Source organism: Sardina pilchardus, chromosome 12 (assembly GCF_963854185.1).
Source record: "Sardina pilchardus chromosome 12, fSarPil1.1, whole genome shotgun sequence".
NCBI classification, from domain to species: domain Eukaryota; kingdom Metazoa; phylum Chordata; class Actinopteri; order Clupeiformes; family Clupeidae; genus Sardina; species Sardina pilchardus.
Window position 1 is genome coordinate 9,201,530 of NC_085005.1, and position 27,500 is coordinate 9,229,029.

At 49.3% G+C, this 27,500-nt stretch overlaps 1 protein-coding gene across 7 annotated transcripts in view; it reads left to right on the top strand.

The window, feature by feature from the left end:
- afdna (afadin, adherens junction formation factor a) overlaps positions 1-27,500 on the top strand; it is a 125,644-nt gene that overhangs the window by 56,867 nt on the left and 41,277 nt on the right. For 4 of the 7 annotated variants that reach the window (XM_062551558.1, XM_062551563.1, XM_062551564.1 and 1 more), the window contains exons 8-22: positions 762-887; positions 2,875-2,919; positions 3,888-3,982; positions 5,577-5,830; positions 11,294-11,360; positions 12,291-12,397; positions 13,500-13,561; positions 15,639-15,844; positions 18,694-18,714; positions 20,436-20,581; positions 21,778-21,872; positions 22,163-22,428; positions 23,715-23,858; positions 24,396-24,594; positions 26,235-26,338. In XM_062551558.1, coding sequence (XP_062407542.1) covers positions 762-887; positions 2,875-2,919; positions 3,888-3,982; positions 5,577-5,830; positions 11,294-11,360; positions 12,291-12,397; positions 13,500-13,561; positions 15,639-15,844; positions 18,694-18,714; positions 20,436-20,581; positions 21,778-21,872; positions 22,163-22,428; positions 23,715-23,858; positions 24,396-24,594; positions 26,235-26,338 — 1,937 coding nt within the window. The remainder of the gene's footprint in view (positions 1-761; positions 888-2,874; positions 2,920-3,887; positions 3,983-5,576; positions 5,831-11,293; positions 11,361-12,290; positions 12,398-13,499; positions 13,562-15,638; positions 15,845-18,693; positions 18,715-20,435; positions 20,582-21,777; positions 21,873-22,162; positions 22,429-23,714; positions 23,859-24,395; positions 24,595-26,234; positions 26,339-27,500) is intronic. The other 3 variants (XM_062551560.1, XM_062551561.1, XM_062551562.1) reach the window with 2 other exon arrangements.

Consider the following 27,500-nt stretch of genomic DNA (forward strand, 5'->3'; position numbering starts at 1 on the left):
AGGTGCTGATATGGCTTTATTTTAAACAAACAAACAAACAAACAAACAGTATGGGTGAGCTACAAAGTAGAATGAAAGTAGAGTTTCCTCTCTGAGAGAGAGAGGCGGAGAGAGAGAGACAGAGAGAGAGACAGAGAGAGAGACAGAGAGAGAGACAGAGAGAGAGACAGAGAGAGAGACAGAGAGAGAGACAGAGAGAGAGACAGAGAGAGAGAGAGAGATGGATGAAAGGTGTAGGGCTGACTCTGATCTAGTCCTCAAGGCACGAGCTGGAGACTATCAGAGTGGCGCGGCCGGTTGAATGCGAGTGTTTAAGAGGCCGCACCATCTCGGGCCGCTGCCTCTGCCTGCTCTCAGATGTGGAGCTATTGTGTTACAGCACACACACACACACACACACACACTGCTCCATATGGGTTCATTAGCAGCCCTGCCCCGAGCGTGCTATGGATTTACCCAGACTTCCCCTACATCACTATTCTGCTTTAGTGCAGTCGCACTGTTTGAGCTGGAGCAGATAAACAAACAGTAAGTGGCGTTGACCTCTATAGTGGTGTTGGTTGAAGAGACAGAAACATTTAGTGCCAAGGAATGTGGCATTCACTTATGGGCCTCAACTAGAACGAGATGTGTAGTGTATAGAGCCCTCTGGTGGTCATTTGTGGCAGTGCAGTCACTTCTGTTCTAGTGATCTGGTTCTCGCTCACACACATTCTTTCTGTCTTTGCGTGATCTGTTTGTCTTGGTGTTCTCCTGTGCAGAGGCCTTAGTGTTCCAGCTGAAGAAGAGACCCCCAGATTACGTTCCAAAGAAGGGCCACAAGCCAGCCGACAGGCGTGGCTCAGTTCCCCCAGAGAAACTGCCCTACCTGGTAGAGCTCAGTCCAGGTAATGTGTACACACACACATACACACACACACACACACACACTCACACTTGCATACTCATACAGGGTTGTTCATAGAGTGCTGTATGTCAACAACCTTGTTACTCAAACACCAGTGTTCTAATGTTGTTGATTGTTAAAATTTTATGATCATGCACACATTTTATGTTTTGATATTTATCGTAGCCAAGAAACACACTAGTGACTCTGTTTGTCTCCAGACACCCTCACACACTCAGTGCTGTTTCATGTGTAAAACATTCGGAGTAAAGCACCATTCGGAGTATTGTCAGAATTTGGAATACTCCAGTTTACATGCGAAGTGAACAAGTGAAAAATCAAAATCACAGAACCTTTCAGCAGGGGAGTTTTGAATATTATGATGCTATGTTATAACAGGATCCAAATGAGAGGCACTCAAGCTGAAAGCAATGTAGTTAAACAGACCATTTATTGCTAATGTTCGCTCGCATCACATCCTCTTAGGACATGGTGTAATAAAAGATTATGTTTCGCAACAATGAAAAGCTCTGTTCCACAACAATGTACAGTAAGGTTCCATAGAACGTTATAAACTTAACTATAATCAGTTATTCTGTTTACATGACAAATTGAAATCAAACACTCCTGGTTATCGTCTCCTATTTGATCAAATTTGAGTTCAGTCGGAGAGCTTAGTTTAGTTGACATTTTTAATTGGAGTAAAGAATTGAATCGGAGTGAAATCTGATTGTTTGTTAGCATGTAACCGCACTGACTGTAATAATGATCATGTCCAAATGTGACAGTCACAGACAGCTGCAGATCCATGTAATGGCTTAGGTAGATACCACCTGACCCTGATAAATGCTACACCCCCCCCCCCACACACACACACACACACACTCACTCCATGACCTGAGGATGACCCTGCAGTGTAGTAAGCCCTGTGTGTCCTCTTACACGCACACACATGCTCGCACATGCTCAGACACACTTTAGTCACACTCCCACTGATTGGGCACGCATATTGGATGATTACGCACTTGACACAGTTCACACATCTTACTTTCTTCTGCTCTCTCTCTCTCACTTTCTCTCTCTCTGTCTCAATTGCTATCTCTCTCTCCTTTATCTATCTATCTATCTATCTTTTTCTATCTCTCTTTCTCTCTCTCTAGCTCTCTCCCTCTCTCTCCTCTATCTATCTTTCTATCTCTCTCCTCTCTCTTTGTCTCCATCTCTGTCCTCTCTCTCTCTCTCTCTCCATCTCTCTCGCTCCCCCTCTCCCCCTCTGTACCATATATTTAGTTGTATATGGCCATATACAGCTCTGTAGTTCCACCCTCCGCAGTTCCAGAGTGTGGAGTGTCCAGCCCCTCACTGCCCAGTGCCCATCAAGCTGAATAACTGATAACTGCCCAGTGCCCATCAAGCTGAATAACTGATAACTGTACTGCTGTACTAACCTCATCCTGCCACTGATCTCTGCTGCCTCCTATGCCTTAACCAGACGCACAAACCTCTACCTTCAATTACTGCCGTGTGTGTGTGTGTGTGTGTGTGTGTGTGTGTGTGTGTGTGTGTGTGTGTGTGTGTGTGTGTGTGTGTGTGTGTGTGTGTGTGTGTGTGTGTGTGTGTGTGTGTGTGTGTGTGTGTGTGTGTGTGTGTGTGTGTGTGTGTGTGTGTGTGTGTGTGTGTGTGTGTGTGTGTGTGTGTGTGTGTGTGTGTTACTGCTGCGAGTGTGGGGGCCTGAGCCTGAAGATTTTGCCTGATGGTTGCAGACGCCTTGTTTTTGTTTTCGCTTTTGTTTTGGGTTTTGTCTGTTTAATTTCTCTCCTGCCGCATTCTTACCCTATGCTCTTCTTTTTCCTGCTCTCTGGCATGTTGCGTGCGTGTGTGTGCGTATGCGTGGGTGTGTGGGCGTTGGCTGACTGTGTGTGTGTGTGTGTGTGCGCGTGTGTGTCTCCTCCTGCTGCTGCTCCTCTGCATGCGTCCTCCTCACCTAGGGCGCGGGAACCACTATGGCTACTACGCCTACCGCCACCACGAAGGTAACGCCCCCTCCCCCTCATCCTCCACCAATCTCAGCCCCCTCTCTCTGCCCGGAGGGAGGGGTCCGAGAGATCCCAGCCAATAAGATCACACAGAACCTTTTGAAAGGGCCAGACAGCACTTATGACGTGATGTGATTGGTGGAGAGGGGGCTGGGAGCAAGGGGGATCCAAAAATGTCACACCAACATGGACCAACATTTTCACAGCAATCTGAAAAGTTTCTCCAAAATTATATTTCTTGTAAAAGTAAATAAAAGAGTGAACAGTCTCTGTTCTCGAAGATCAAAGACGGTCTCTCAGTGAACATCCCACCCCCAACCCCCTCTTCCACCCCACTTAACCAGGTGCTGCTTGACACTTTCTGCTAAGATTTGTTTTGCTGCCTCTCTCCAAAATCATCTCCTCTAATCAAACTCTAATTACATTAATCTCTTAATCCTTCATCCAGCTTTTGACTATTGCTAGCGTTGAGCGTTCAGACACTCCTCTGAGTGTGTGCTAGGAGTGGGAGCCCATTTATGGCTTTATTGGACAGGGACGGAACTCAAACTGGACACCGTTCTGTGTTTAGTGTCTCCATAGTAATGACCAGAGGCTGTGTGAGTGACCGTGTGTGCTGGTGCACCTACTGTAGGTTTCAGATGGTGTGTGTGTGTGTCTTTTGACAGATGAATATATATACTTTATGTACTGTATATATCGCAGTGTGTATACAGTATGTGGCTGTTTGTGTCTCAGTAGATATTGTATGTGTTTGGTATGTTTGGTCTAGTAATGTGCGGTGTAGTAATGTGTTGTGTTTTTATCTACTGTATGAAGCGTCCTTTGTGATGTTACATTTTTCTAGTGTGACGTTTTATGTCGCTTCCAACTGTGTGCGTGACTGTGTGTGTGTGTGTGTGTGTGTGTGTGTGTGTGTCCGTCCCCTGTGTGTTGACCCTTGATAACTGGTGTGTTCTCCGCAGACGGCTCCGACTCGCGGGATAAGCCCAAGTTGTACCGCCTCCAGCACAGCGTCACTGAGGTGGGCTCCGACTGCACTGACGACGGCTCCATACAGGTGAGGCACACCTGGCACCTCCTGTCTCCTTAAACTGACCTCTGAACCCCCAGAGGGAGTCGACCCTTGTACTCAACACAACGCTTTTAAACTTGTGCTTACAGTATGCCCGAGGTGTTCCCAGTAATAATAGCATTGTAGCGTGGTTGCTCTTTGGGGTTGTCCCATTTTTGTCCCATTTTCCCTACCGCTTGTTCCCATGGGCCCTCGGACATTTGTGGGAACAGCAAATCAAGTCCATTGTCCTATAAAACTAAAGGCAAAAAGGCCAGAAAATATATTTAACATTTTTTTTAAAAAAAAAGATCCATGGGTCATTGAAAGTGCTTGAAATAGGGGGCGCTGTTGTGCTACTGCTTGCAGCGCCGGTACCATAGGGTTAAAGTCCGGCTTGGGTCATTTTTCAATCCCACCCCTCCCACTTGCTATCTGTCACTGTCCCATCTGATCAAAGCCATGCCCCCCCCCCCCCCATTAAGGTCTGACCAAAGATACCATGTGATGTCAAGTCTACTCTCTTTTTAATTGTGGCATGTGTGCTTCTTAAAGGCCTGGATGCTATTATTATTTAGTTACTAGACTAGAGACATTTTATTGTCATGAGCTGTGTCTCAGCCTGTGCTGTATTGGGTCTCAGGGGATTTGGAAAGCCGTTTGAAGTTGATTTGACAAAGGTGTAGAAACCTAGCCTGTTTATCACCAGACCAAGCTCAATCAATTGAGACATTGAACATTAGTCTGGGAAGTCTGTGCTGTATTTCCTCTGCACAAGAGGCGTGACCAATGGGTATAGTTCAAATGACTCTGTATGCTTGGGTAGTCCCTCAACCAATCAGACCAATGATCCAGGTGCGCCTGGTTGATGATAAGCCAGTACGCCATTGGTTCTAGTTAAAGTGGAACGGAAGCAGGCGAGATAAATGTGCAGGGTTCCGGCCTGAGCTGCAAGATTTACCCAGTCTAGTGGGAACCCCATCTTGGTCATCGGTCATCTGTCTCACATGGCTCGTCTATCTCCCTCCCGGTTGCCTTTACGCTTCTTTAAGGTCTGGTAGCTGTCATTATAAACCGTCTGTGTTGTAACAGTAGATACCTATGGTCTGTGTTTCAATCTACTATTGGGTCTGAGGGGGATTTGGAAAGTCTTTGACTTAGATGTGATGAAGGTGTGCACGGCAAAAAACTGCTTGTCTAATAAAATCTAACCAAGTGTTTTAATCTTATATCAAGATAAATAAACTAGTTGGTATTATTTTCAGTACTAAGACACTTACCTAGTGCTTTCTTTTGAAATCATTTGACTTAATTCAAGAAAAGTTTGTCTTATTTTAAGTCAATTCTTCCTGAAAACAAGCAAAATTATCTGTCCGTGCAGTAAGTAAATGTGTCTTGATGAGACTCCTTAAAATCTTCTTAAATTAAGTGAAATTATCTTTTGAGAGAGCGCTAGGTAAGTATTTTCATACTCAAAACAATACCAAATAGATTTTTGATAATTACACTTGGTTAGATTTCATTTTTTGCAGTGTGGAAACCCCACCTTGTCCATTGGTCCTCTGTCTCACGTGGTCTTGTCCCCCCGTGTTGTGTCCAGCTCTTTGGTCCGGGCGTCCTCCCCCACCACTGCAACCTGCTGCACGCCGACGGCCTGGTGACGGTGACCCCGGCGACCCCGGAGGCGGAGACGCTGGTGGACGGGCAGCGGGTGGTGGACACCACGCTCCTGCGCTCGGGCGCCACGTTGCAGTTCGGCCACGCGCACGTCTTCAAGTTCGTGGACCCGGCCCAGGAGCAGCTCGCTGGCAAGCGCGAGCCGGGGCCCATGATGCAGGGCCGCCACAAGTCCGGGTACGTCGCGCCGACCGCACACACACCCACACACACACATGCACACACACAAAGCGCGAGCCGGGGCCCATGATGCAGGGCCGCCACAAGTCCGGGTACGTCGCGCCGACCGCACACACACCCACACACACACATGCACACACACAAAGCGTGAGCGGGGGCCCATGATGAAGGGGCGCCACAGGTCCGGGTACGTTGCGCCGACCGCACACGCACACACACACACACATGCACACACACACACATGCACACACACAAAGCGTGAGCCGGGGCCCATGATGAAGGGGCGCCACAAGTCCGGGTACGTGCGCTGACCATGCGCGCGCGCACACACACACACACACACACACACACACACACACACACACACACACACACACACACACACACACACACACACACACACACACACAAGCAGAGGCAGACCAGATCGGCGTGCATTGTTCTCTGATACAGTAGTGAGTTCAGTTAGGTACAGTAGACGTGTCCAGGTATATTCACATATTCACATGTATATTAAGACACAATCCACCCCTATAATGGAGCAATAAGACGAGTAGACGACTATGGTCGCATGCACAATCTTGAGGATTTTACACCTTTTAAGCAGTTGCATCAAATCAAACCAAATCAGGCTTATTGGCCATGTATACTTGTGTACAAGGAATTTGGAATCAGGAATCAAGGAGTCAAGGAATCATACACACCTGGCATTTAAAATGCGATCTCACATGCACCTCCAGTAGTCGTTTATTATATTATCTGAAACTGGGTATGGTCCCTGATGTGACCACTCTAGTTTCAAATACATTTCTTAAGCATTAGTGTGTGTGTGTGTGTGTGTGTGTGTGTGTGTGTGTGTGTGTGTGTGTGTGTGTGTGTGTGTGTGTGTGTGTGTGTGTGTGTGTGTGTGTGTGTGTGTGTGTGTGTGTGTGTGTGTGTGTGTGTGTGTGTGTGTGTGTGTGTGTGTGTGTGTGTGTGTGTGTGTGTGTGTGTGTGTGTGTGTCTCCACATTGTGGGTATTGGAAGTGAAGATCAATCCTTTTGCTGCTCAGCTGTTTGTTTTGACCCCCTGATTGAACTGTACTCAGGAAGAGTCTGCTTCATGTGTGTACTGTTGTCTATTGATTGGATTGGGTAACCTGAGGTTGACCCTATAGGGCTGTGATCTGATCAGTACTGGGGGCGGGGCGGGGGAGGGGCGGGGGGTAGTCTTAGCTTGGGCAGATAGTATGTACTTGTGATGGATGATGGGATTCAGATAGCATTCAATGCACTCGGGAAAAATCCATATCCAGGAAGACTTCCTTCCTATGTTTCAAAACTGGCTCTGCAACAAGCCACTGACTACTGAATGGGTCCGTAATCAAGTCAAGCCACTGACTACTGAATGGGTCCGTAATCAAGCCACTAGCTGTGCACAGCTACCCTCATGACGCTAGGAGTGTCTTATGATGCAACCTACATCTGTGGGCATGAATGACTAGACAACGGCTATTAAATGAGAACTCTGAACTCAGAACACTGGATTTTTACTGTTTCTTCACAATTTCAGAGTTAAAGACGCATAGTGGTGTTTGGTAAGGATCCTGTTCTTGTTGCACAACGCTTGTAAAGACATTTTGAGTCAGTTAAAGAGACCCCATGCAACTTTTTCATAGTCATAAAATCGCTTAGAAATCGTTGTTTTGCTTGACTGACCAGTTTTATCGAAAACAGTCACATTTCCTCCCGCCCCTAGTGTCCCTATCCGCTATTACAACCTTGCAACTTTCTGATGAACGATCGTCTGCAGTTTACATCTGGAAGTCAAGAGACTCGTAAGGAACAAGAAGAACCACGCTTGCAATTTATATATTTATATATAGCCTATATATGTATAAATATACACGCTAAAGCTGTCGGGGAAGCTCTGCAGAGAAATATGCAAGCATATAACGAGCGAAAACGAAACCGAAACCAGAGATGAAATCGCCAATCCTGCATTGTTCCTCTTTAAGTGTGCTAGCCAGTAGCAGGACAACTCCAGTTAGGTTGCACCGTTTTTTTCCCCTCCTACCAACATTACTCCATGACCTGGAACATCAGGGCCCCCATGTTGTAACCGGCAGGAGTTCTCCTTTACAACAACAGTCATGGGAGTCATGTCTCCAGCCGTTCAAGTAGTAAAAAATTCAAGTAGTAATTCCCAATGGGAGGAGCACCTCCCCACCACCTCCAACATGTCAGCAGGTTGTCTCCAGACATGTAGCTCAGCCAAGTCCCCTCCTGCTGGGGCCGAAGCTTTGCTGGTCCAGGGGTTAATGAGTGGTGACCGCCGCAGAGGACTGTGGACCAGGTGCTTCCTGTTTTCAGTGGCCACCGCGACACTGTGGAACGGTGGGATGGAAAGCCCTCTGTCATGGGCTGACATTAGCGCTGAGAGCTTGTGGATGACTACCCCCCCCCCCCCATCTCAGGGATTTGAATTTGTGTCCTGGAAATGTACTTGCTTCCTTTGATTAAGTTTATGAGTAAATGCAATAACAATTGTCCTCATTTAGTGGATAATAGCATTAGTCATGTTGCCATAGGTTTATTTGTGTGTGTGTGTGTGTGCGAGTGTCTATTTGTTTGTGTGTGTGTGTGTGTTTTGATTCTTGCATTAAAGCATGTAATTCACTGGCCCATCTGTCGCGTGGCTCCTGACTGATTGTTTGGGTTTCCGCGGTGATCACACTAATTCCCCAAACTCCCCCGTCGGCCCGGGCAACGGAACCGGCCGCGGGGGCCACCGAGAGTCGGCGAGGACCCCGGGGTACCGAGCCAGGGCTGCCCTCAGGACTGCCTGTCCCCGCCAGTGGGAGAATTAAATTACCCAGAACTGTGGCATTTCCCCTCAGAGACAGACGGAGATGAAGTGAGTTAATGAATGACTGAGGGTTCTGTCGAAACAGGAAGAGAGCAGTCGTGGTGGTGCTGGTGGTGGGGCAAAAAAGCGATTGAATAGGGATGAGAGGAGAGGGAGAAAGAAGGCAGGAAAAAGGAGTGAAATAGAGCGAGAGAGTGAGAGAGAGAGAGAGGGAGGATATGGCAGGCTTCAGTCTGAGGCTACAGGGCTCTTTAATCTGATGAGAGTGTGTGACAGGGTTTGGCTATGCTTGTGTGGGGTGTGGCGTGTGTGTGTGTCCGTGTCTGTGTGTGTGCGTGTGCAGTGAACTGGCAGAAACTCCGCTGGAAGGCAGACTGAGGTCTCTCTCTCTCTCTCTCGGTCTCTCTGTCCCTCGGTCTCGCTCTCCTACACGCGCTCTCCCACACACACACACACACACACACACACACACACACACACACACACACACACAGAGAGATTGGTGGGCTGCTTCACATCCGCGGTGGCTCCAGCAGCAGATGAGCAGCAGTGCTGAGCGAGTGTGAAGGCGTGAGGGACGCGTCCAGAGGTCCTCGGCTGTCTGCACACACACACTCACACAGGGAGCAGGGAGAACAGACACACACACACACACACACACACACACACACACACACACACACACACACACACACACACACACACACACACACACACACACAGAGAGACAGACAGGGGATCGCTCGCTGTAGGATGCACCTGTGGAGGACCGCGGAATCATCAGCCAGGTAATGCTCCGATCACATGAGGGGGAGAGAGAGATTGATGGGTCTGGGCGATCCTCGGAGGGGACTTTTCTGACTGACTGACTGTGGAACGCAGAAAGCTTTTTTTTGGGTCGTCTTTGTCGTAGAGCTGTGTTTTGTTGTTGGCGTGTACAGACTAAGCTGTAGACAGACTCTGAGTCACACTCCCTGCGCTTAAAAAACCCTGCCGCGTACACACATGTGTATGTGTATGTGTGTGTGTGTGTGTGTGTGTGTGTGCATTTTGATGTCGGAATACCAGTGGGAGCTAGCGGGATCCGTGTAGAGTTTCAGCCGCGAGTCGTAAGCATGTGTGTGTCACCGAGACCGAGCCACTGGAATGTTAAGCCGCGCTGGCGCAAGCCCGCTCCCCAAACTCTCCTGATGTTTGTTTGTGCGCTGATTGCTTTGAGGTGAAACTCCCCGGGAATCTCACCGGTCACTCATTTACCGGACAGTCCGCGGAGGGAGAGCCGTAATCCCGTCCCCTGTACCTACAGCGGTCCCAGAGAAGATTACAGATGTTGGAAAGAGAGAGAGAGAGAGAGAGAGAGAGAGGGAGGGGGGGAGGGAGGGAGGGAGGGGGGGGGGAGGGGAGAGGAGAGGAGAGATTTGTGGTTTGATGGTTATAGGGAGAGGCTGTTCCATACCCTCTTGGCACAGTGAGAGATTTGCGACGTGTGCAGAGAGGACTGGTGATTGCTCCAACGAAATCTGTGCTTTCCTGCCGTATCCCGGCTTTTTAGCCCGCCGGCGCTCGGAGCTCGCACTCCCAGCATACTGTAGCGTCTCCTCGGCTAACGTCAGGAAGACTCCGTCGAGCTGGCGTCACGCCGAGTTGCCGGCGCACAGAGAGGGCTTTCTGAGAACTGTGTGTACCATACGTGTGATTGCATTAGTGGGCAGTGCAGGCGTCACAAGAGCGAGGCTCTGAACCCTGTTGACGCTGGTGAGTATATGGGTCGGTGTTACGGGAAGGGATACTGTACGTGTGTGTTGGAACTGGGACTTAAGTGGAAGGTGTGTGTCTGTCTGTCTGTCTGTGTGAGTGTGTGTGTGTGAGAGAGAGAGTGTGTGTCACAGAGATCTTTTACGATGCCAAAAAGTGGTCCTTAAACCCAGCCAGTCCCTTGCCTTGCTCTCTTCTTGGCTTGTGTATGTGTGTGGCCTGCGTGTGTGTGTGTGTGTGTGGCCTGTGAGAGAGAGTGAGTGAGTGAGTGTGTGTGTGTGTGAGATTTAATTAAAGTGCTGCTCCTGGGCCGGGGTGTATTTTTAGAGGCTCTGGTCTTGGCTCCTTCAGTGGGGCTGATAAGGGCTGTGGCACTGCACAGCACTGCATCATCCACTCGCTACACACACACACACACACACACACACACACCACACACACACACTCATCTCTACGTAGCCCACACCGTCTCCTTTACGAGTGTGTGTGTGTGTACAGTATATGTATGAGAGCGAGATGGAGCTGAGAGTGAACTTGTTTATTCTTCTGAATGTGTTCATGTTTTTGTGAGGGGGTGGTAGTAGGGCTTAGATTCCATCTGTGTTTTATTTACAAGTGTGTGTGTGTGTAGTAAAAATGTGTGGGAGGTTGTTTTGTGAGTATGTTATTTTGGGCTGGCTGCAGCTGTGTGTGTGTGATGTGCGCCGTGCGTCAGGATTTGTGTTTATGTGTGTGTGTGTGTGTCTATATGTGTGTGTATATATATATGGGTGTGCGCATCAATGCCTTTACCAGCAGCATCTCAGAGGAGGATTGTAACGGTGTCTTCTGCTCTCTGTTGGTTCTCCCTGCTGCAGCAGTGTCCCGGAGACGGCCTTTGACCCCCACGGGGACATCCACGGCTCCGGACTCCCCACCAGCAAGGTAACCATCTCCCCTGTCTCTCTCCTCTCCTCTCTTGTTGTCTTCCAGTTCCACACTTTCTCTGTGTACCCTCTGGCTGTGTTCCAATTTGCGTGCCTCTGTACTTAGAATACTTAATTATGAGTGTGCACTCAGTCATATTACTTATTGTAAGTACAGAAGAATGCAAATTGGAACACAGCCAGAGGGTAAAGGGAGAGAGTGAGAGATTGAGACTGTTCCAAGTCTCATACATTTGTACTTACAAGTTTGTGCACTCATATTAGGTAGTGTAAGTACAGAAGTATGCAAATTGGAGCACAGTCTTTGTCTCTCCCTCTTGTTGTCTTACAAGGACGCTACACGGAGTGCGTAACCTGAAGTGCTCTGTTCACGTAGCATGAAAATAGTTTTAGAAGACTGGTCTAATTGACTTATTTACCAATTTAACTGTGAAATCAGAGATAATAAGCAGGAAAATCTGCCGTTAAAGAAATAAGAAAGCAAAAACGTAGAGGTGAAGGTGAAAAACTTTTCGGTGTTCATCCAAACACCATCATCAGTTGTAATCAATGCAACAGGAAGTAGCTCTAGCTTTTAACACACAAAAGGAGTCACATGACTGCTAGTGCTAGGATGACATCCATGTGTTCTGGTTAGAGAAGATGCTCTTCCCAGCAGTTGTGAGGTGCAGCAACCCTAACAAACACTGAAACGTTTTTATACCATTTATTCCTTTTACGGGTAGTTAAACTTATACTTTCAATTGGCCAAATAAAACTTCAAGAATGTTAGCAATTTGTGTGCATTCTTGCATCTACAGTATGCATGCATTGTGTGAATAGTTAATAACCAACAAGTCTTACTTCATCAATTCATACTTTATAAACATATGGAAATGCTGTTTGTAATGGAAGTGTGTTTTGTAACTGTGTGTGTGTGTGCGCGCAGAGCTCAGGGAAGTTGGATATGGAGCGTGCGGGGAATGGCAGTGAGAGGGGCATGGTGAAGCCAATGATCCGCGGGGAGCAGCAAGACTTCAGCAAGCATGACGGCAGGTCAGATACCTCTGGGCACGGGCACGGGTCAACACACACACACACACACACACACACACACACACACACACACTCTGATCTACAAACACGCACACATCCTGATCCACACACACACACACACACACAAACACGCTCACACTCTCACCTGCATATACACATTCATGCTCTCTCTGCCTCCAATACACACACATCCACACACAGTTGCACATTTGCACACACAGGTTGCACACAGCTTGCACCTTTCATCAAGCCACACTGATGAGTGAGGTGACCGTAGTGATGACCTCAGATCAGTCTCAGCTGCATCATTGATTCAGTGCAAACGAGGGTCAGGGAGTGGACCATGATATGGTGGCCCCCCGCGGTGATGGTGCTGGGGTCAATATGCCTCCACTGGCCCTCTGTCTGAGTGACGTTGTCATTGCGTCATGCTCGGGAAGGTCATGTGACTGCCCGTGAGCCTCAGGGGTGTGTGTGTGTGTGTGTGTGTGTGTGTGTGTGTGTGTGTGTGTGTGTGTGTGTGTGTGTGTGTGTGTGTGTGTGTGTGTGTGTGTGTGTGTGTGTGTGTGTGTGTGTGTGTGTGTGTGTGTGTGTGTGTGTGTGTGTGTGTGTGTGTGTGTGTGTGTGTGTGTGTGTGTGTGTGTGTGTGTGTGTGTGTGTGTGTGATATCTGACCTGCGGCTATAGCTCCGCTCAACACACAGAGAAACTGGATCCTGAGGCGAGCCCAGCTTAGCCCCTCACAGTCCACCACAGCACAGCATCCGCATCAATAATGCACACACACAGTAGCTTGGGCACAATTAAACACACACACACACACACATATTCTGTGCACACACACACACCCCTTTTCCTTCTTTTGTTGACACTTCTTCTATCCTCTTACTCACAAGCTCATTCCTTGCTCTCCGTAACACACACACACACACACACACACACACACCAGAGCTGAGAAGTTGGACCATGTTGTATGGGCGTAGCGGTTGTGTGCCTATGGAGCGCTGGGCTTCAGTGGACAGTGGTGTGGTCAGCTCCGGCCTGCTGTCCTGGTTCTCCCATCACCGCCGCGCTCACCTCCTCCTCCTCTCTCCCCCCCGCAGGTCCCTGGACGGCCTGGGCCCCGAGCTCACGCTGCCGGCCAGCATCGAGTTCCGGGAGAACTGTGAGTATTCCGCCACGTGTCCTTCACTTCACGTCACTTCGCCTCTCCTCTTCCGCCCTGTCTCTCTGATTATCTCCACTCCTCCTGCTTTTCGTGCCTCCCCTCCTATCTCTCTCTCTCTCTCTCTCTCTCTCCGTATCGCTTGCCTTTCTGTCCTTGAATTTCTGTCTTTTGTTATTCATTCCCCTCTCTCTCTCTCTCTCTCTCTCTCTCTCTCTCTCTCTCTCTCTCTCTCTCTCTCTCTCTCTCTCTCTCTCTCTCATTTGTTTGGATGATTAACGCTGAAACGACTTGACGTGGCATCTGCTTTGGATAAGATGTGGCTGGACATATGCTGTGGTGATATACCATTAAAAACAAAACGCGAGGGAGCATATTCTGGCGAGCGGACTTATCGTTCTTTCCTGGACATATGCTGGACATCCCTATCAGCAGCTTCGATAGCCGCCAGCTTCACTGATGTCTGTGTTTTACTTGATCATTTTTACTTAGTGAAAACAGACTGTTCTCACAATATTTTGCCAAAATGATAACATGTAGATGACAGGCGCACTGAGGTTGGTAGGCCAGTTGTGTAGTGTCCTTGTGATGCTGTGCAGGCCTGTGTGCGGTATTTTGTGTGGCCAGATAAAACTCAGCTGACCTTCCCCTCTGTTCCAGAGACACCCAGGGGGGGCAACAACACACCTCGGGGCAGTTTTGTCAGTTTCCATGAGCACACCGTGAACTCTGACAAAACCGTTGCACTTCACAAGAAGCAGAATGCACAAAGCAGAAAGTCCACAGTCACGCAAATCTGACCCAGAGTGACCCGTCTATTTATAGCCGTCGAGTCCAGTCAGTGCCCACCAAAGCAGCCAGTGGCATCACGTCAGTGACTCCCGTTTTATTGACACCTGTCTGTGGTGGTGTTGTTGTTCCCCCTCCCGCTCTATTGTGGCTAGACAGGATGTTAGCCTAATGAAATGGAATGCATCCCAAAGCGGGAATGGAAATAAACTGGCGTTCACCCGTCTAGACGGCTCAGCCACGCTTGCCCAGCCTGCGTCCAGGGAGTTATTACCGCGCGCAGAGAACTGGGCTATTTTTATAATGCATCCAGGGCTCGGACGAGAGATCAATACCTGGAAAGTATTGGCACAGCTCCTCGCATTGTAGGGCCTGGGGGGAATGGGTCAGTGTTGGGTCCATATCAGTGGTTAATGCCCCCCCCTCTCCCCAAGACCTGTATTGGACACAGAGCGGCCGTAGGTGGCAGGGAATCCAAGGGGGGGGGTCGCTGTGTTGAGTGACCGGCGTTAAGCGAAGAGCTGCGCTCTTAATTGAGGACCACGAGCGATGGTGAAGACCAACGTCAAACATAAAGCGTAGCACACACAGAAAACGTAGGTGGCCTTTGAGTCCTTTGGAGTTGCGTAAGAAATCTCAACAAACATTGAGGGCGTCGTTTGTTTTCTTTGGGTCTTTGAGGTTTTCATTTTCCAACGGGTCTTTCCCGTTTGTGTGGGTGTGTGTGTACGCGTGTGTGTGGTTTGGATCGTCCGGCTGTGTGTATTTGCGGTGGCGTAAGATCAGTTGGAAATAGGGAGCCGTGGGCTTTGATTCAGAGGGGTTCACCAGGCTCAGGCACCAGACCCCTACTGAGAGGGGGGGATAGAGAGGGAGAACAGAGGAGTGGTGGAGACAAAGTGGCAGGTTGAGAAAGAGAAAAGAAAGGAGGAACAGGGTTATCAGTCAGAGGCCGGTCCCGACTCCTGTGTGAACCGCACTACGGAAGCCAGTTTCCTAACGTTGTTAGTGCGTCTCTCTCTCTCTCTCTCTTTCTCTCTCTCTCTCTCCTTTTCGCTGCCCTTTTCACCCCACTTCACTTCTCCACACGCATTTCCTCCCTCTCTCCTCCCCTTCTTTTCTCTCCGTCTCTTCTGCCGTTTCCTCCCATTATCTCCTCTTCCCCTTTTCATCCCCCTCTCCACGCACCCGTTTCCTTTCCCCCCTTCTCTTCTCTCTCTCTCTTCTCTCCCTCCTTCTTTTCCTCCCTTTCCTCTTATCTCTTCTCTCTCTCTCTCTCCTAAAACAGCGGAGGACGCCTTCCTGTCGGCCATCATCAACTACACCAACAGCTCCACGGTGCACTTCAAGCTGTCGCCCACCTACGTGCTGTACATGACCTGCCGCTACGTCATGTCCAGCCACTACCGGCCCGACATCAGCCCGTCCGAGCGCACGCACAAGGTCATCGCCATCGTCAACAAGATGGTGAGCATGATGGAAGGAGTCATCCAGGTGAGTGTCCCCTCTTCCGCCGCCACTGCCCCCGTTCTTCTTTTATTATTTACTTTTTTTTATTTGATTTACTTTTTATGGTCATTGGAAGACCATTTCTCTCTCTTTCTCTCTCTATCTATCTCTCTCTATCTATCTATCTATCTATCTATCTACCTGTCTATCTACCTGTCTCCTTTCATTCTGAAGTCATATCTCTCTGTTGTCTTGAATTGTTCTCAGTCCACTGAAGTTCCAGCTCAGTTCTGTTCTTGTCTGAATGATCAGATGAAGGAGTTTCACTGCAGGTTAATGTCTTAAGGACACAAGCCACACAATTTGAGTTCAGAGGTTCATGTCCCAAGCTGAGGCATCACAATGAACCCCATCATCAAAGGACAAAATTCAACCACCCACTTGACCTGTGACCCCCAACCCCTCCTCCCACTCCCCCTCTACCTGGTTAGCCGGTGCTGCTGGTAGACTAGTGCAGCGCAGTGCTGTAGTTTCATCTGATCTGTGATAGGTCCATCCATCTTCATCAGCCTGTCAATCACGCGGCTCCCAGACATGCAGTAGTGTCCCCACTTCCTGTAGTGAGTTCCTGAGTGGCTCGTCTCTGTTGAATGCACCTGTCTGTGTCTCACCTCTTCGCTCACCCTTCCCCTCTGAATGTGACTGTTTTGATTTTGTTGGCCTTCACCTTCGTCTGTCTCTAACGGAAAGTGTCTCCGTGTGGATTTCATTTGTTCTGTCTGTCGTTGTGTAAAGGCTGTGTCTGTGTCTGTGTCTGTGTCTGTGTCTGTGTCTGTGTCTGTGTCTGTGTCTGTGTGTGTGTGTGTGTGTGTGTGTGTGTGTGTGTGTGTGTGTGTGTGTGTGTGTGTGTGTGTGTATATGTTTGCTTGTTTGTAAAGGCTGTACGTGTCTGTCTCCTGTGTGTGTTTGTGCATGTCTGTGTAAAGGCTGTACCTGTCTGTCTCGTGTGTGTGTGTGTGTGTGTGTGTGTGTGTGTGTGTGTGTGTGTGTGTGTGTGTGTGTGTAAAAGGCTGTACCTGTGTGTGTAAAGGCTGTAACTGTCTGTCTCGTGTGTGTGTGTGTGTATCTGTGTGTGTAAAGGCTGCTCCTAAGGCAGCTGCACATGCGCCACAGACAGTTTTAAGCAGACAGCTTGGTATCTTCGTCCCGTATCTTCTTTCACTCTCTCTCTCTTTCTCTCTCCCTGGCGAGCGCACACACATCAGGCCTCTCTGGCCGCGCTTGTGCTGGGCTCTTATCAGCGTAGCCCTGAACCGACCCCTCTCTGAGTGGCAGCCCAGCGCTGTGTGTGTGTGTGTGTGTGTGTGTGTGTGTGTGTGTGTGTGTGTGTGTGTGTGTGTGTGTGTGTGTGTGTGTGTGTGTGTGTGTGTGTGTGTGTGTGTGTGTGTGTGTGTGTGTGTGTGTGTGTGTGTGTGTGTGTGTGTGTGTGTGTGTGTGTGTGTGTGTGTGTGTGTGTGTGTGTGTGTGTGTGTGTGAATGAAGGACAGGCTCACCTAGGCCAGGAAAACAGCGGGAGTCCACAGGACACCGTGGGTGAATGCAAGAGCAGGAAGGCCCTCCACTCCACTCTGCTCCACTCCCCTCCAATCCAGTGATATTTGGGCCCTGGCCTCGTTAAGCAGTCTGGGACAGACGCAGGCACCAGAGTCCCATAGGCTCAGCTTACAGTGCGCTGCTGTGCTTACACTCTGCAGATTAGCATCTGGCTGCAAAACAGGAACATCGGAAGCACATGCACTCGTAGTGTATTTTTGTAACACACACACACACACACACACACACACACACACACACATGTATATACTGTGTATATATATACACACAGGTACGTTCATAATGTAAACATTCCCACACACTCCCGTCTGTATGTCCAGGGCACATTCATTCATCCTTGTTGAGCGTCTGGAGCGCACAGGAGCTGGTGCTGGTTCAGCATTAGCGATGCCGCAGAGTCAGTCTGTCTCGCTCCAATCTGGATTATTCTCATTAAATCCCATTAAAGATGGATTTTTTATTATTATTTATTTATTTATTTACAGTATGATTTTAGAACTCCCAAAGTCTTAAGCCCTCTCCACTGCACCATAATCCCACTTGCCTGAAACAGTGACGTGTGTGTGTGTGTGTGTATGCTTGCACGTTTGCTTCCCCCCCTTGACATTAAGGCAGAGATACAGAACAGACTTTCTCAAGGAGCTTTGAATTCATTGTCTTCTGTCATGCTGTGCAGATAGAAAAGCCAGTGCTAACATGCACGTAAAAGAAATGACTAACAAGCACACTAGCATGAAGAACAGGATCGACTCTGTATCTAGAGGATGACCATCATCAAGAACAGGATTGCCTCTAGTCTATCTAGATCTAGAAGACGGCTTACTGGCATTTTCCAGACGCTGACAAGTCTACTGTAGATACGGGTTAATGTCAGTGAGCATCATGTTACTGATTAACAAAACAGGATGTAAGGGATGGGGGATGAATCATCCTGTAGGAGAAAGGGTTTGTCCATGGCTCTGTGTGCTCGGCCATATCTTACACAGTGTGTGTGTGTGTGTGTGTGTACGTGTGTCTGTGTGTGTGTGTGTGTGTGTGTGTGTGTGTGTGTGTGTGTGTATGTACGTGCATGTGTGTGTGTGTGTGTGTGAGTGCATTTGTTTGAATGTGACAGTCTCCATCCCACTTGTCCCTGAAAGTGTGTGTGTGTGAATGTGAGTGAGTGAATGATGGCTGTGACTGGTTTGTTGACAGTCTCTTTCTCTGTCCTGTGTTGATGTTGATTGCGCGTGTGTGTGTGTGTGTCTTTCCTCCACTCCCCCCCTCTCTTTCCCCTGCAGGAGGTTGCTGACGGTGATCAGGTAGGCTCAACGTGCTGTCCCATCCTAAACCCCTCCCCTCTCTCCCTCTCTCTCTCTCGTCTCAAGACGGCTTTGCTCAGTCTCTCCGTGCTTCTTATCTCTTTCTCTCTCTCCCTCTCTCCTCCCTCCTTTCCTCCATAACAGAAACCGAAAAAAAAAAGAAAAAAAAAACCCAGCCGCCAACAATTAATTCCTCTTCCAACAGCTGGACTCATGTTTTTAATTTGAATTTATTTCTCCCTTCAACAACTCGCACAGCAAACCACCACAACCACCTCCTCCTCTTCCTCCTCCTCCTCCTCCTCCAACTCAGCCGTGCATATAACCCCTCATCCTCAGCTCAACTTTTGGACCATGCAGTACTAAACAAACAAACAAACAAACAAACAAGCAACTAGCCAATAATAATAACAAACAATCCCTGTGTTATAATGGCAGTGCTCCGACCATGGCAGCATCCTTTAATTGCGGCATCTCTTCATGTGACCTATGCTTACCGCTGACCGCTGTCTCTGTGTGGACGACCGGCCACTCGAGCTCCTTCAACCTCTTTTTTTTGTTAACAGTTTTTTGCTGCTCATGTTGAATTGTGTGTATTGCTTTCATTTTCAAAAAGTGGTTTTATTTTGTTTTGTTTTGTTTCTTTTCCACCTCTCTTCTTGTCTGTCGTTGTTAATGTTGTCGTTCTTACGGATGCATTTCGTTGACTGGACAAAAAGGGGGATTTGTTTTGTTTTTCCTTTTTTTTTTTATTCCTGTGTGTTTCTGTTTTCTTTTATCGAGTTGTTTTGTCGTCACGGGGACGCAAGTGTGAGGTACACGCGGGCCAGGTGGGCAGGGTCGGGTCAGTTTCCCCCTGGGTCCTACCGCCTGGACCGTGTGTATGAGTCTCACCGCGCTCAAGGTCTGTTACCTCTGCAGCAACCAGACACTGCTCTCCCACTCCACCTCAGTGCTTTCCCCTGAGAACCGGCGGGCCTCACCGTTCCCCATCCGGGTTCCATCACGGTTCCGTCAGAACACAAAGTACTTTATCAGCAAGGCCTCAAAAACACAACCAAAAAACCTTGGACAGGTGCACGAGGAGGTTTGCTGTTCCTTGTGATGATGTTTATGAATGAATTCGGATATGATTGGTGATTGGCTTAATTGAGTAATGGCTGCTTGGCGAGCCAGCCAGCTGCAAAAACAAGGAGGTTGTTGTACGCCTGGCCGTAGATGAGACGAGACATGTAGAAGTTCCAGGCCTTGCCGGTCAACTAAAGAGCCTCTTCCTGCCACCTGATGCGGGCCGGGAGAGAGAGGCCGGTGCAGGCGGCCCATGGTGGGTCAGTAGCCTGCCCCGCGCAGAGCCCCAGGAGCAGGGGACGGCCTGCGAGCCCCAGGGGTCGGTGTCTGGTTGTGGGGGACAGGCTAGCGGGGTTTGGGTTGGGTTGGGCAGGGACAAGACCGGGACGGGACGGCTGGGATTTGGGGAGGGGCGGGAGGGGGGTTGGCATGAGTCTGTATGGGCAGTGCTGCTGCTTCTCATGGCTGTGAGAAACCCCCCCTCCTCTCTTCTCTTTGACTACTTCACCTCGCACCACCCGACGCCCCATCCCCTCTAACGCCTTTCTCTCTCTCTCTTTGGGCTGGGCGTGTTTCTCTCTCTGTCCACCTGTGTTGTTTTGCGAGGCTCTAACGCCGTGTCCCCCCCCCCACCCCCGTGTCTGTGTCTACAGAAGCAGAAGAATATAGCGGGCGCTCTGGCCTTCTGGATGGCCAACGCCTCCGAGCTGCTCAACTTCGTCAAGCAGGACAAGGACCTGAGCCGCGTCACCCTGGACGCACAAGACGTGCTGGCCCACCTCGTGCAGATGGCGTTCAAGTGAGTGTGTGTGTGTTTGTGTGTGTATGTGTGCCTGTGTGTTTGTGTGTGTGAGTATACGTGTGTGTTTGTGCCTGTGTGTTTGTGTGTGTCTGTGTGTGTGAGTATGTGTGCTAGTGTGTGTGCGTGCCTTTGTGTGTGTGTGTGTGAGAGAGAGAGAGAGATGGTAATACTCTTGGGTTGAATGCATGGCATCAGATGTCATGTCTTCACCCACGTCTGGGATTAAATGGGCAGCATGCTGCTTGAGGGGCCAAAGAGGGAGAGGAATCACAGTTCAGTTGGAGCCCAGATAAGGGCTGTGGCAGACCTGAGTGTGTGTGTGTGAGTGTACATGGGTATGTATGTATGTTGTGTGTTTTGAAAGGAAGTGCAGGTAATTTAAACCATATGATGGTGAGCAGGGGGAAGTGATTGCATTGATACTAACAGGATAATTGGGAAATGATTAAGGGGAATTCAGGGAGTGAAAGAAGAACTTTAACTCTCTCTCGTGTGTGTGTGTGTGTGTGTGTGTGTGTGTGTGTGTGAGAGTTTGTGCATGCGTGCCTGTGTGAAGATGAGAAACACACACAGCTTAATGTCCTCCTGAAAGCTTAAGCAGATTGATGTCATTGTGGATGTTTGTTTGCGAACAATGAAGAGATAGTTGCGTAAGGTAATTGTTTGCGAGTTTTAACACACACACACACACACACACACACACACACACACACACAGGGTTAGCTGTTCACTGCTGGTCTTTAGCCATTGTCCTTCTAGAAGGAAACTGTGCGTGTGTGGAATGTCCTGGGCTGGACTTTTCATTGGCCTGGTGGTATTCTGTGTGTATTAAGGGTGTGTGTGTGTTGGGGATGTATTTATGAGTGTGAGAGAGTGTGTGTGTGTGTGTTAGTGTGTGCTGTGGTTTCAGAGGCTCCAGGCTGGATGAAGGGGCTGGACTGTCGTCTGAGATGAGGGCTTGGGTGTTTTGTGCCTTTGTGTGTGTGTGTGTGTGTGTGTGTGTGTGGCTAGAGGTCTGCTCAGGCTCCTTTTTATTGATGGACATTCTTTCCTGTGCATGTCTGTGGCTGTATGGGACGGTGTTTGTGTTTCTGTGTTTGTATACATATGTAGGTCTTGTGAACCACGCTGTTCATTTTCACAAATACTGTATGCACAACTCTAAACGTGTGTGTGTGTGTGCGCATTTTCAGGTACTTGGTCCACTGCTTGCAAGCTGATCTCAACAACTACATGCCTGCTTTCCTGGATGACCCAGAGGAGCAGAACCCCCAGAGACCTAAAATAGGTCAGTAGACACACACACACACACACACACACACACACACACACACACACACACTCACACACACAAATAAACATAGAAAAGGGAAATGCCTCAGGGATTCAGTGCTATGTTATCTGCACACTATACAGCCAGTGTTGTTAGTAAGGTGGCTGCTCACTCGTCTAGATGGTTGAGCACCCACCCTTTTAAGAGAATATTGATTCATTAAGTGTGTGTGTGTGTGTGTGTGTGTGTGTGTGTGTGTGTGTGTGTGTGTGTGTGTGTGTGTGTGTGTGTGTCCACTCCCGCAGAGGACGTCCTCCACACGCTGACGGGCGCCATGTCCCTCCTGCGCCGCTGCCGAGTGAACGCGGCGCTGACCATCCAGCTGTTCTCCCAGCTGTTCCACTTCATCAACATGTGGCTCTTCAACAAGCTGGTGACGGAGGCCGACTCGGGCCTGTGCTCGCACTACTGGGGCGCCATCCTGCGCCAGCAGCTCAGCCACATCGAGGCCTGGGCCGAGAAGCAGGGCCTGGAGCTGGCCGCCGACTGCCACCTCAGCCGCATCGTGCAGGTACAGTACACCTGTGCATCATAGGACACTATGTTACTGTCTCATAGTACACCAGCGCACCATAGGACACTATGTTACTGTCTCATAGTACAGTACACGAGTGCATCATAGGACACTATGTTACTGTCTCATAGTGCAGGTACACCAGCGTACCATAGGACACTATGTTACTGTCTCATAGTACAGGTACACGAGCGCATCATAGGACACTGTTACTGTCTCATAGTACAGGAGTGTCCCATAGGAGACACATGAGTTACTGTCTCATAGTACAGGAGTGGCTCATAGGAGGCACATGAGTTACTGTCTCATAGTACAGGAGTGGCTCATAGGAGGCACATGAGTTACTGTCTCATAGTACAGGAGTAGCTCATAGGAGGCACATGAGTTACTGTCTCATAGTACAGGAGTGGCTCATAGGAGGCACATGAGTTACTGTCTCATAGTACAGGAGTGGCTCATAGGAGGCACATGAGTTACTGTCTCATAGTACAGGAGTGGCTCATAGGAGGCACATGAGTTACTGTCTCATAGTACAGGAGTAGCTCATAGGAGGCACATGAGTTACTGTCTCCTAGTACAGGACTGCATTGTAGGAGACATGAGTTACGGTCTCATAGTACATGAGTGTCTCATAGGAGACATGAGTTACAGTATAATTTCCTGTGTATTAGCCGCATTGTGTATAAGTCATTGGTCAGTGTTTCATGCCAGTTAAAAGAAACAAAACCATTGTAATACCATATCAACTGTCCCCGTGTATAAACACCATAGCTGCAGACATTTTTTTCAAAATCAAATGTATAGTTGGGAAATGACGGTACTGTATACTGTACTGTAGGTGCAGGAGTGTCTTATAGGACACGTACTGAATGAGCTGCTGTTCCCTAGTACAGGTGAATCAAAGCAGAGGAGCGCATGATGCACTTTTGTTCTGTAGCACAGCAGCATCTTTGTGTGAAAGGACATGAAAATATCATCCATCCTCCATAGCACTGGTGTTATAGTGTTCCAAATAGCATATTTCTGTACAATAGCTAATATGAGTGTGCACTTGTGCACTCAAATTAGGTATTGGAAGTGCACAAGTGTGTGAATCGGAACACAGCCTTGTTCTGGGCTTATGTCTGTTAGTGTGCTAACTAACGGGTTTCCAGGTGGTAACTTAATCAGGTGGTACCTTAGCCAGGTAAAAGCAGGTGGTGTTTACGTTTGTAGATTGGCAGTAATTGCATGCGCTGCAGAAGGCGGTCAATTGACTGCTCTGACTTGTGTGTCCCTTCCAGGCCACCACCCTGCTGACCATGGATAAGTACTCCATGCAGGACGTGCAGAACATCAACAACACATGCTTCAAGCTCAACTCACTACAGCTCAACGCCCTCCTCAGCAACTACCACTGTGCCCCCGACGAGCCTTACATCCCCCCGGTCAGTACTCCCCTGTCCAGCCAACGGGCCGACCGGTCCACTCGTCTGTCTGTCCTGCGTCTGTCATTGTCTGTTGTCGGCTGGTCAGTTATAGCTCGATAGCTGTTTATGGAGTCGTAACTGTTTCATGGAGTTTTTCTCACAGTGGGGAGAGTGGAATGTGTGAGTGCTGTAGAATGTGTTATTAGTGTGGTGCGTGTGAATTGTAGTCACATGCTTTTTGTCAGCATTCCTCTGTCTCACTCTTCACTCTCGCTCACACTCTCTTTCTTTCTCTCTCTCTCTCTCTCTCTCTCTCTCTCTCTCTCTCTGTCTTTTTCTCTCTCTCTCAAGTTTGGGCGAGTCCACATGTCACTCAGACCTTATTTATCCCTTCCTCTCTCCACTCGTTTCAAGCAAGAGTGTGTGCTTGCGTGTGTGTGTGTTATGAATAATGTTTTTTGTCTACATTCCTTTGTGTGCTTTTAACGCCCCCTCACTCTCTCTTTCCTCTGTGTGTGTGTGTGTGTGTGTGTGTGTGTGTGTGTGTGCGTGCAGGAGCTGATTGACCATGTGGTGGCGGTGGCAGAGAACACAGCAGACGAGTTGGCGCGGAGCGACGGGCGCGAGGTGCAGCTGGAGGAGGACCCCGACCTGCAGCTGCCCTTCCTGCTGCCCGAGGACGGCTACTCGTGCGACGTGGTGCGCAACATCCCCAACGGCTTCCAGGAGTTCCTGGAGCCCCTCTGCCAGAGAGGTGAGCCCCTCAGGGGAAGAAAGGGGGGGGGGGGAGAGGTCAGATTTGCTTCAGGGGGGGCTACAGGTGTGCTTCAGGTGTTTGAGACCTGTGGTGGTGCTACTAAGCCAGAGAGGTGAGCTGGACACAAATAGAAGATTGATTTGGTAGAAAGAGAGAAAAGATAGGGGAAAAGAAAGGTGAAGGTGACTGATATTTTAGCGATTTGATCCAAAGCGACACTCTCAAGGCTACTTAGTTTGGTTCGACTCCAAACAGCGGGCCAATCGATTGTCAGGTGGCGAAGCCCCTGCTGCTCCAGCACACCTGAAAGCAGTGCTACAGGTGGACTCACAAACTTCAACATCTGTGTGCGCCGCTGACCTCCTCTCCTTTCTCCGCACGATCGGTCATCTCCCGTGAAGCACCGGATTGTTAACCAGGAGCGTGGCGGAACGACCTTTTTTCTTTTACAGTGCTACAGGTGCTTGCGAGGCATAAGGTAGAGCTGCTAGGCCTGTGTGTGATTCAGTCGGACGGCTACCTCCGCCATTGGAGTCTCTGGCAGGGAAGCTACACGAGGCGTGTAACTGAAGTGCTCCATTTGTGTTGCGTCTGCTGCAACAATCAGCTTCCACTATAATCAATGGAAGTCACTACTATAACGCCACGTACGTTCGAAAGAAATAGACTCGTCTTCTAAAATGTTTTTTTTACGAGTTGCGAGCGGAACTCTTCAGTTACGCACCTGGTGTAGCTTCCCCGTGAGTAGGCAGGAAAAGAGCGCGAGTAAGAAGGACGAGGGACTGTGGCCCAGAACACTGCTGAGGAAAGGGGGAGGATGGAGACGGCCTGGACAGCGCGGCCAGCATTCCGAGCCCCTACGCCACCTGACGGCTTCCAGAACATTCCCCGGGCACGGCTGCACACTGTCCGCGCGGCTTTTCCAGGAGTCTCCGATGACGTGCCGGGCTCGTAAAAACCGGAGGGCTGGGACTCTGGTGGAGTGTGAGAATGTCAGGGAGGCTTTCTCGTCGGTATTCTTAGAATGCTCCGTGGGAGTTCTCTCAGGAGACTGCCATTTTCCAGATGGACTTTTTTTCTTTAGTGTGCCACCTTGGTTCCTAGAACTTTACAGTTTCGACTGACCAGAAAAACACACGTCCGTTGGCGTTATCTGTGTGAGATATGTGTGGTAGGCTGTGTACAGTGTTCATGTGGATAGTGAATCAAAGATGGCTCTGTGTGTGTTTGTATGTGTGTTTACTCTGCCTGACGTCGAGCTACTGGAATGTGTTTTCCGTAGTTGCCTCACGGATGTGACTGTTTGCAGTTCGCTCTTATCTGGGATTTTGTGTGTGTGTGTGTGTGTGTGTGTGTGTGTGTGTGTGTGTGTGTGTGTGTGTGTGTGTGTGTGTGTGTGTGTGTGTGTGTGTGTGTGTGTGTGTGTGTGTGTGTGTGTGTGTGTGTGTGTGTGTGTGTGTGTGTGTGTGTGTGTGTGTGTGTGTGTGTGTGTAGTCGTAGAGAGACCGAGGTGGAGAGCGCCTGATTTAGGGCAGGTCTTGGCAGTGTGTCCAGGTGTTTGGTTTCAAGAGTTGTAAAATTCTCTCTCTCCCTCTCTCTCTCTTTCTTTATCTCTGTCCGTTCGCGCTCCCGTCCAGGCTTCTGTCGTCTGACCCCTCATCCCCGCTCTCCCGGCACCTGGACCGTCTACTTCGAAGGAGCCGACTGCGACAGCCACTTCTCCGCCGACACCTCTGAGCTGGTGAGCCACATGCACTCGTTTTCTCTCTCTCTCTTTTCTCTCTTCCCTCTCTTCTCTCTTTGTCCGTCTCCGTTGGTCTCTGTCTCTCAGTCAGTCTGCTCTGCACATGACTGCTGCTGATTTATGAGACTCCTTAAACTCTCTCATTCTCTCTCTGGCTCTCTCTCTTTCTCTTTTTCTTTTTCTCTCTTTCTTTCTCTCTCTTTCTCATTCTCTCTCTCTCACACTTTCTCTCTTTCTCATTCTCTCTCTCTGTCTGTCTTTGTCAGCCCCCCTCCATTTTTCTTTTGTCATGTCTGCCACTCCCTCCATCTTGCTAACTTTAGCTAGTCTTACACAGCTGCACTGACTCTGAAACCGGTGCTGTTTTGACAGGTTGTTTGGTCATACGGTGACCTTTACTGCTTACTCATTCTGCTAAATTGAACAGGCCACCATAAAACACACACACACACACACACACACACACACACACACACACACACATACATATACAGTATATATACACACACACACACACACACGCACACAGAGAAAGAGAGAGAGAGAGAGAGAGGGGAAAGCACCAAGCCCTGTGAACTTTGCAGTGTAAGGCGCTGTTAGCATGCCCTCTGTTTAGCCGTTGTGTTGTTGCGCGGCAGTGTTTTGGCTCTGCTCCTGGTCTGAAGGACTTTGCTCATTATGCTCTCTGGAAAAAAAATGACATTGTTAGGATTGCAAAACATCATTAGTGGAGTTAAAAACTGCTGTAATCACCACTCCAGTAATGCGGGATACACACACACACACACACACACACACACACATACACACACACACACACAAAGAGCGCACAGAGAGAGACAGCATCGAGAGATTGATTTCAGTCGACACCAGTTACACCACCGAGGCCAATTAGTGGCTAGAATGCTCCGGAAAAGCGCTCGGCCCCCCTCCCCTTGCCCTAATCACCCGGAGACCCCAGAATGCAGCGGTTCCGCCCCCACTCCGTCTCAGTGCTCCCTTGGGGTGATGGCGCTGTTTGTCCTCCTCCTCCTCCTCCTCCACCTCCTCCTCGTCCTCCTCCTTTTGCCTCCTGTGCTCTCTGGGCCCAGGCGGAGCGGGGCAGGCTGGCGAGGAGCCCTTGGGGGGAGAAGCTGGAGGAGGCTGTAGGGAGAGGCAG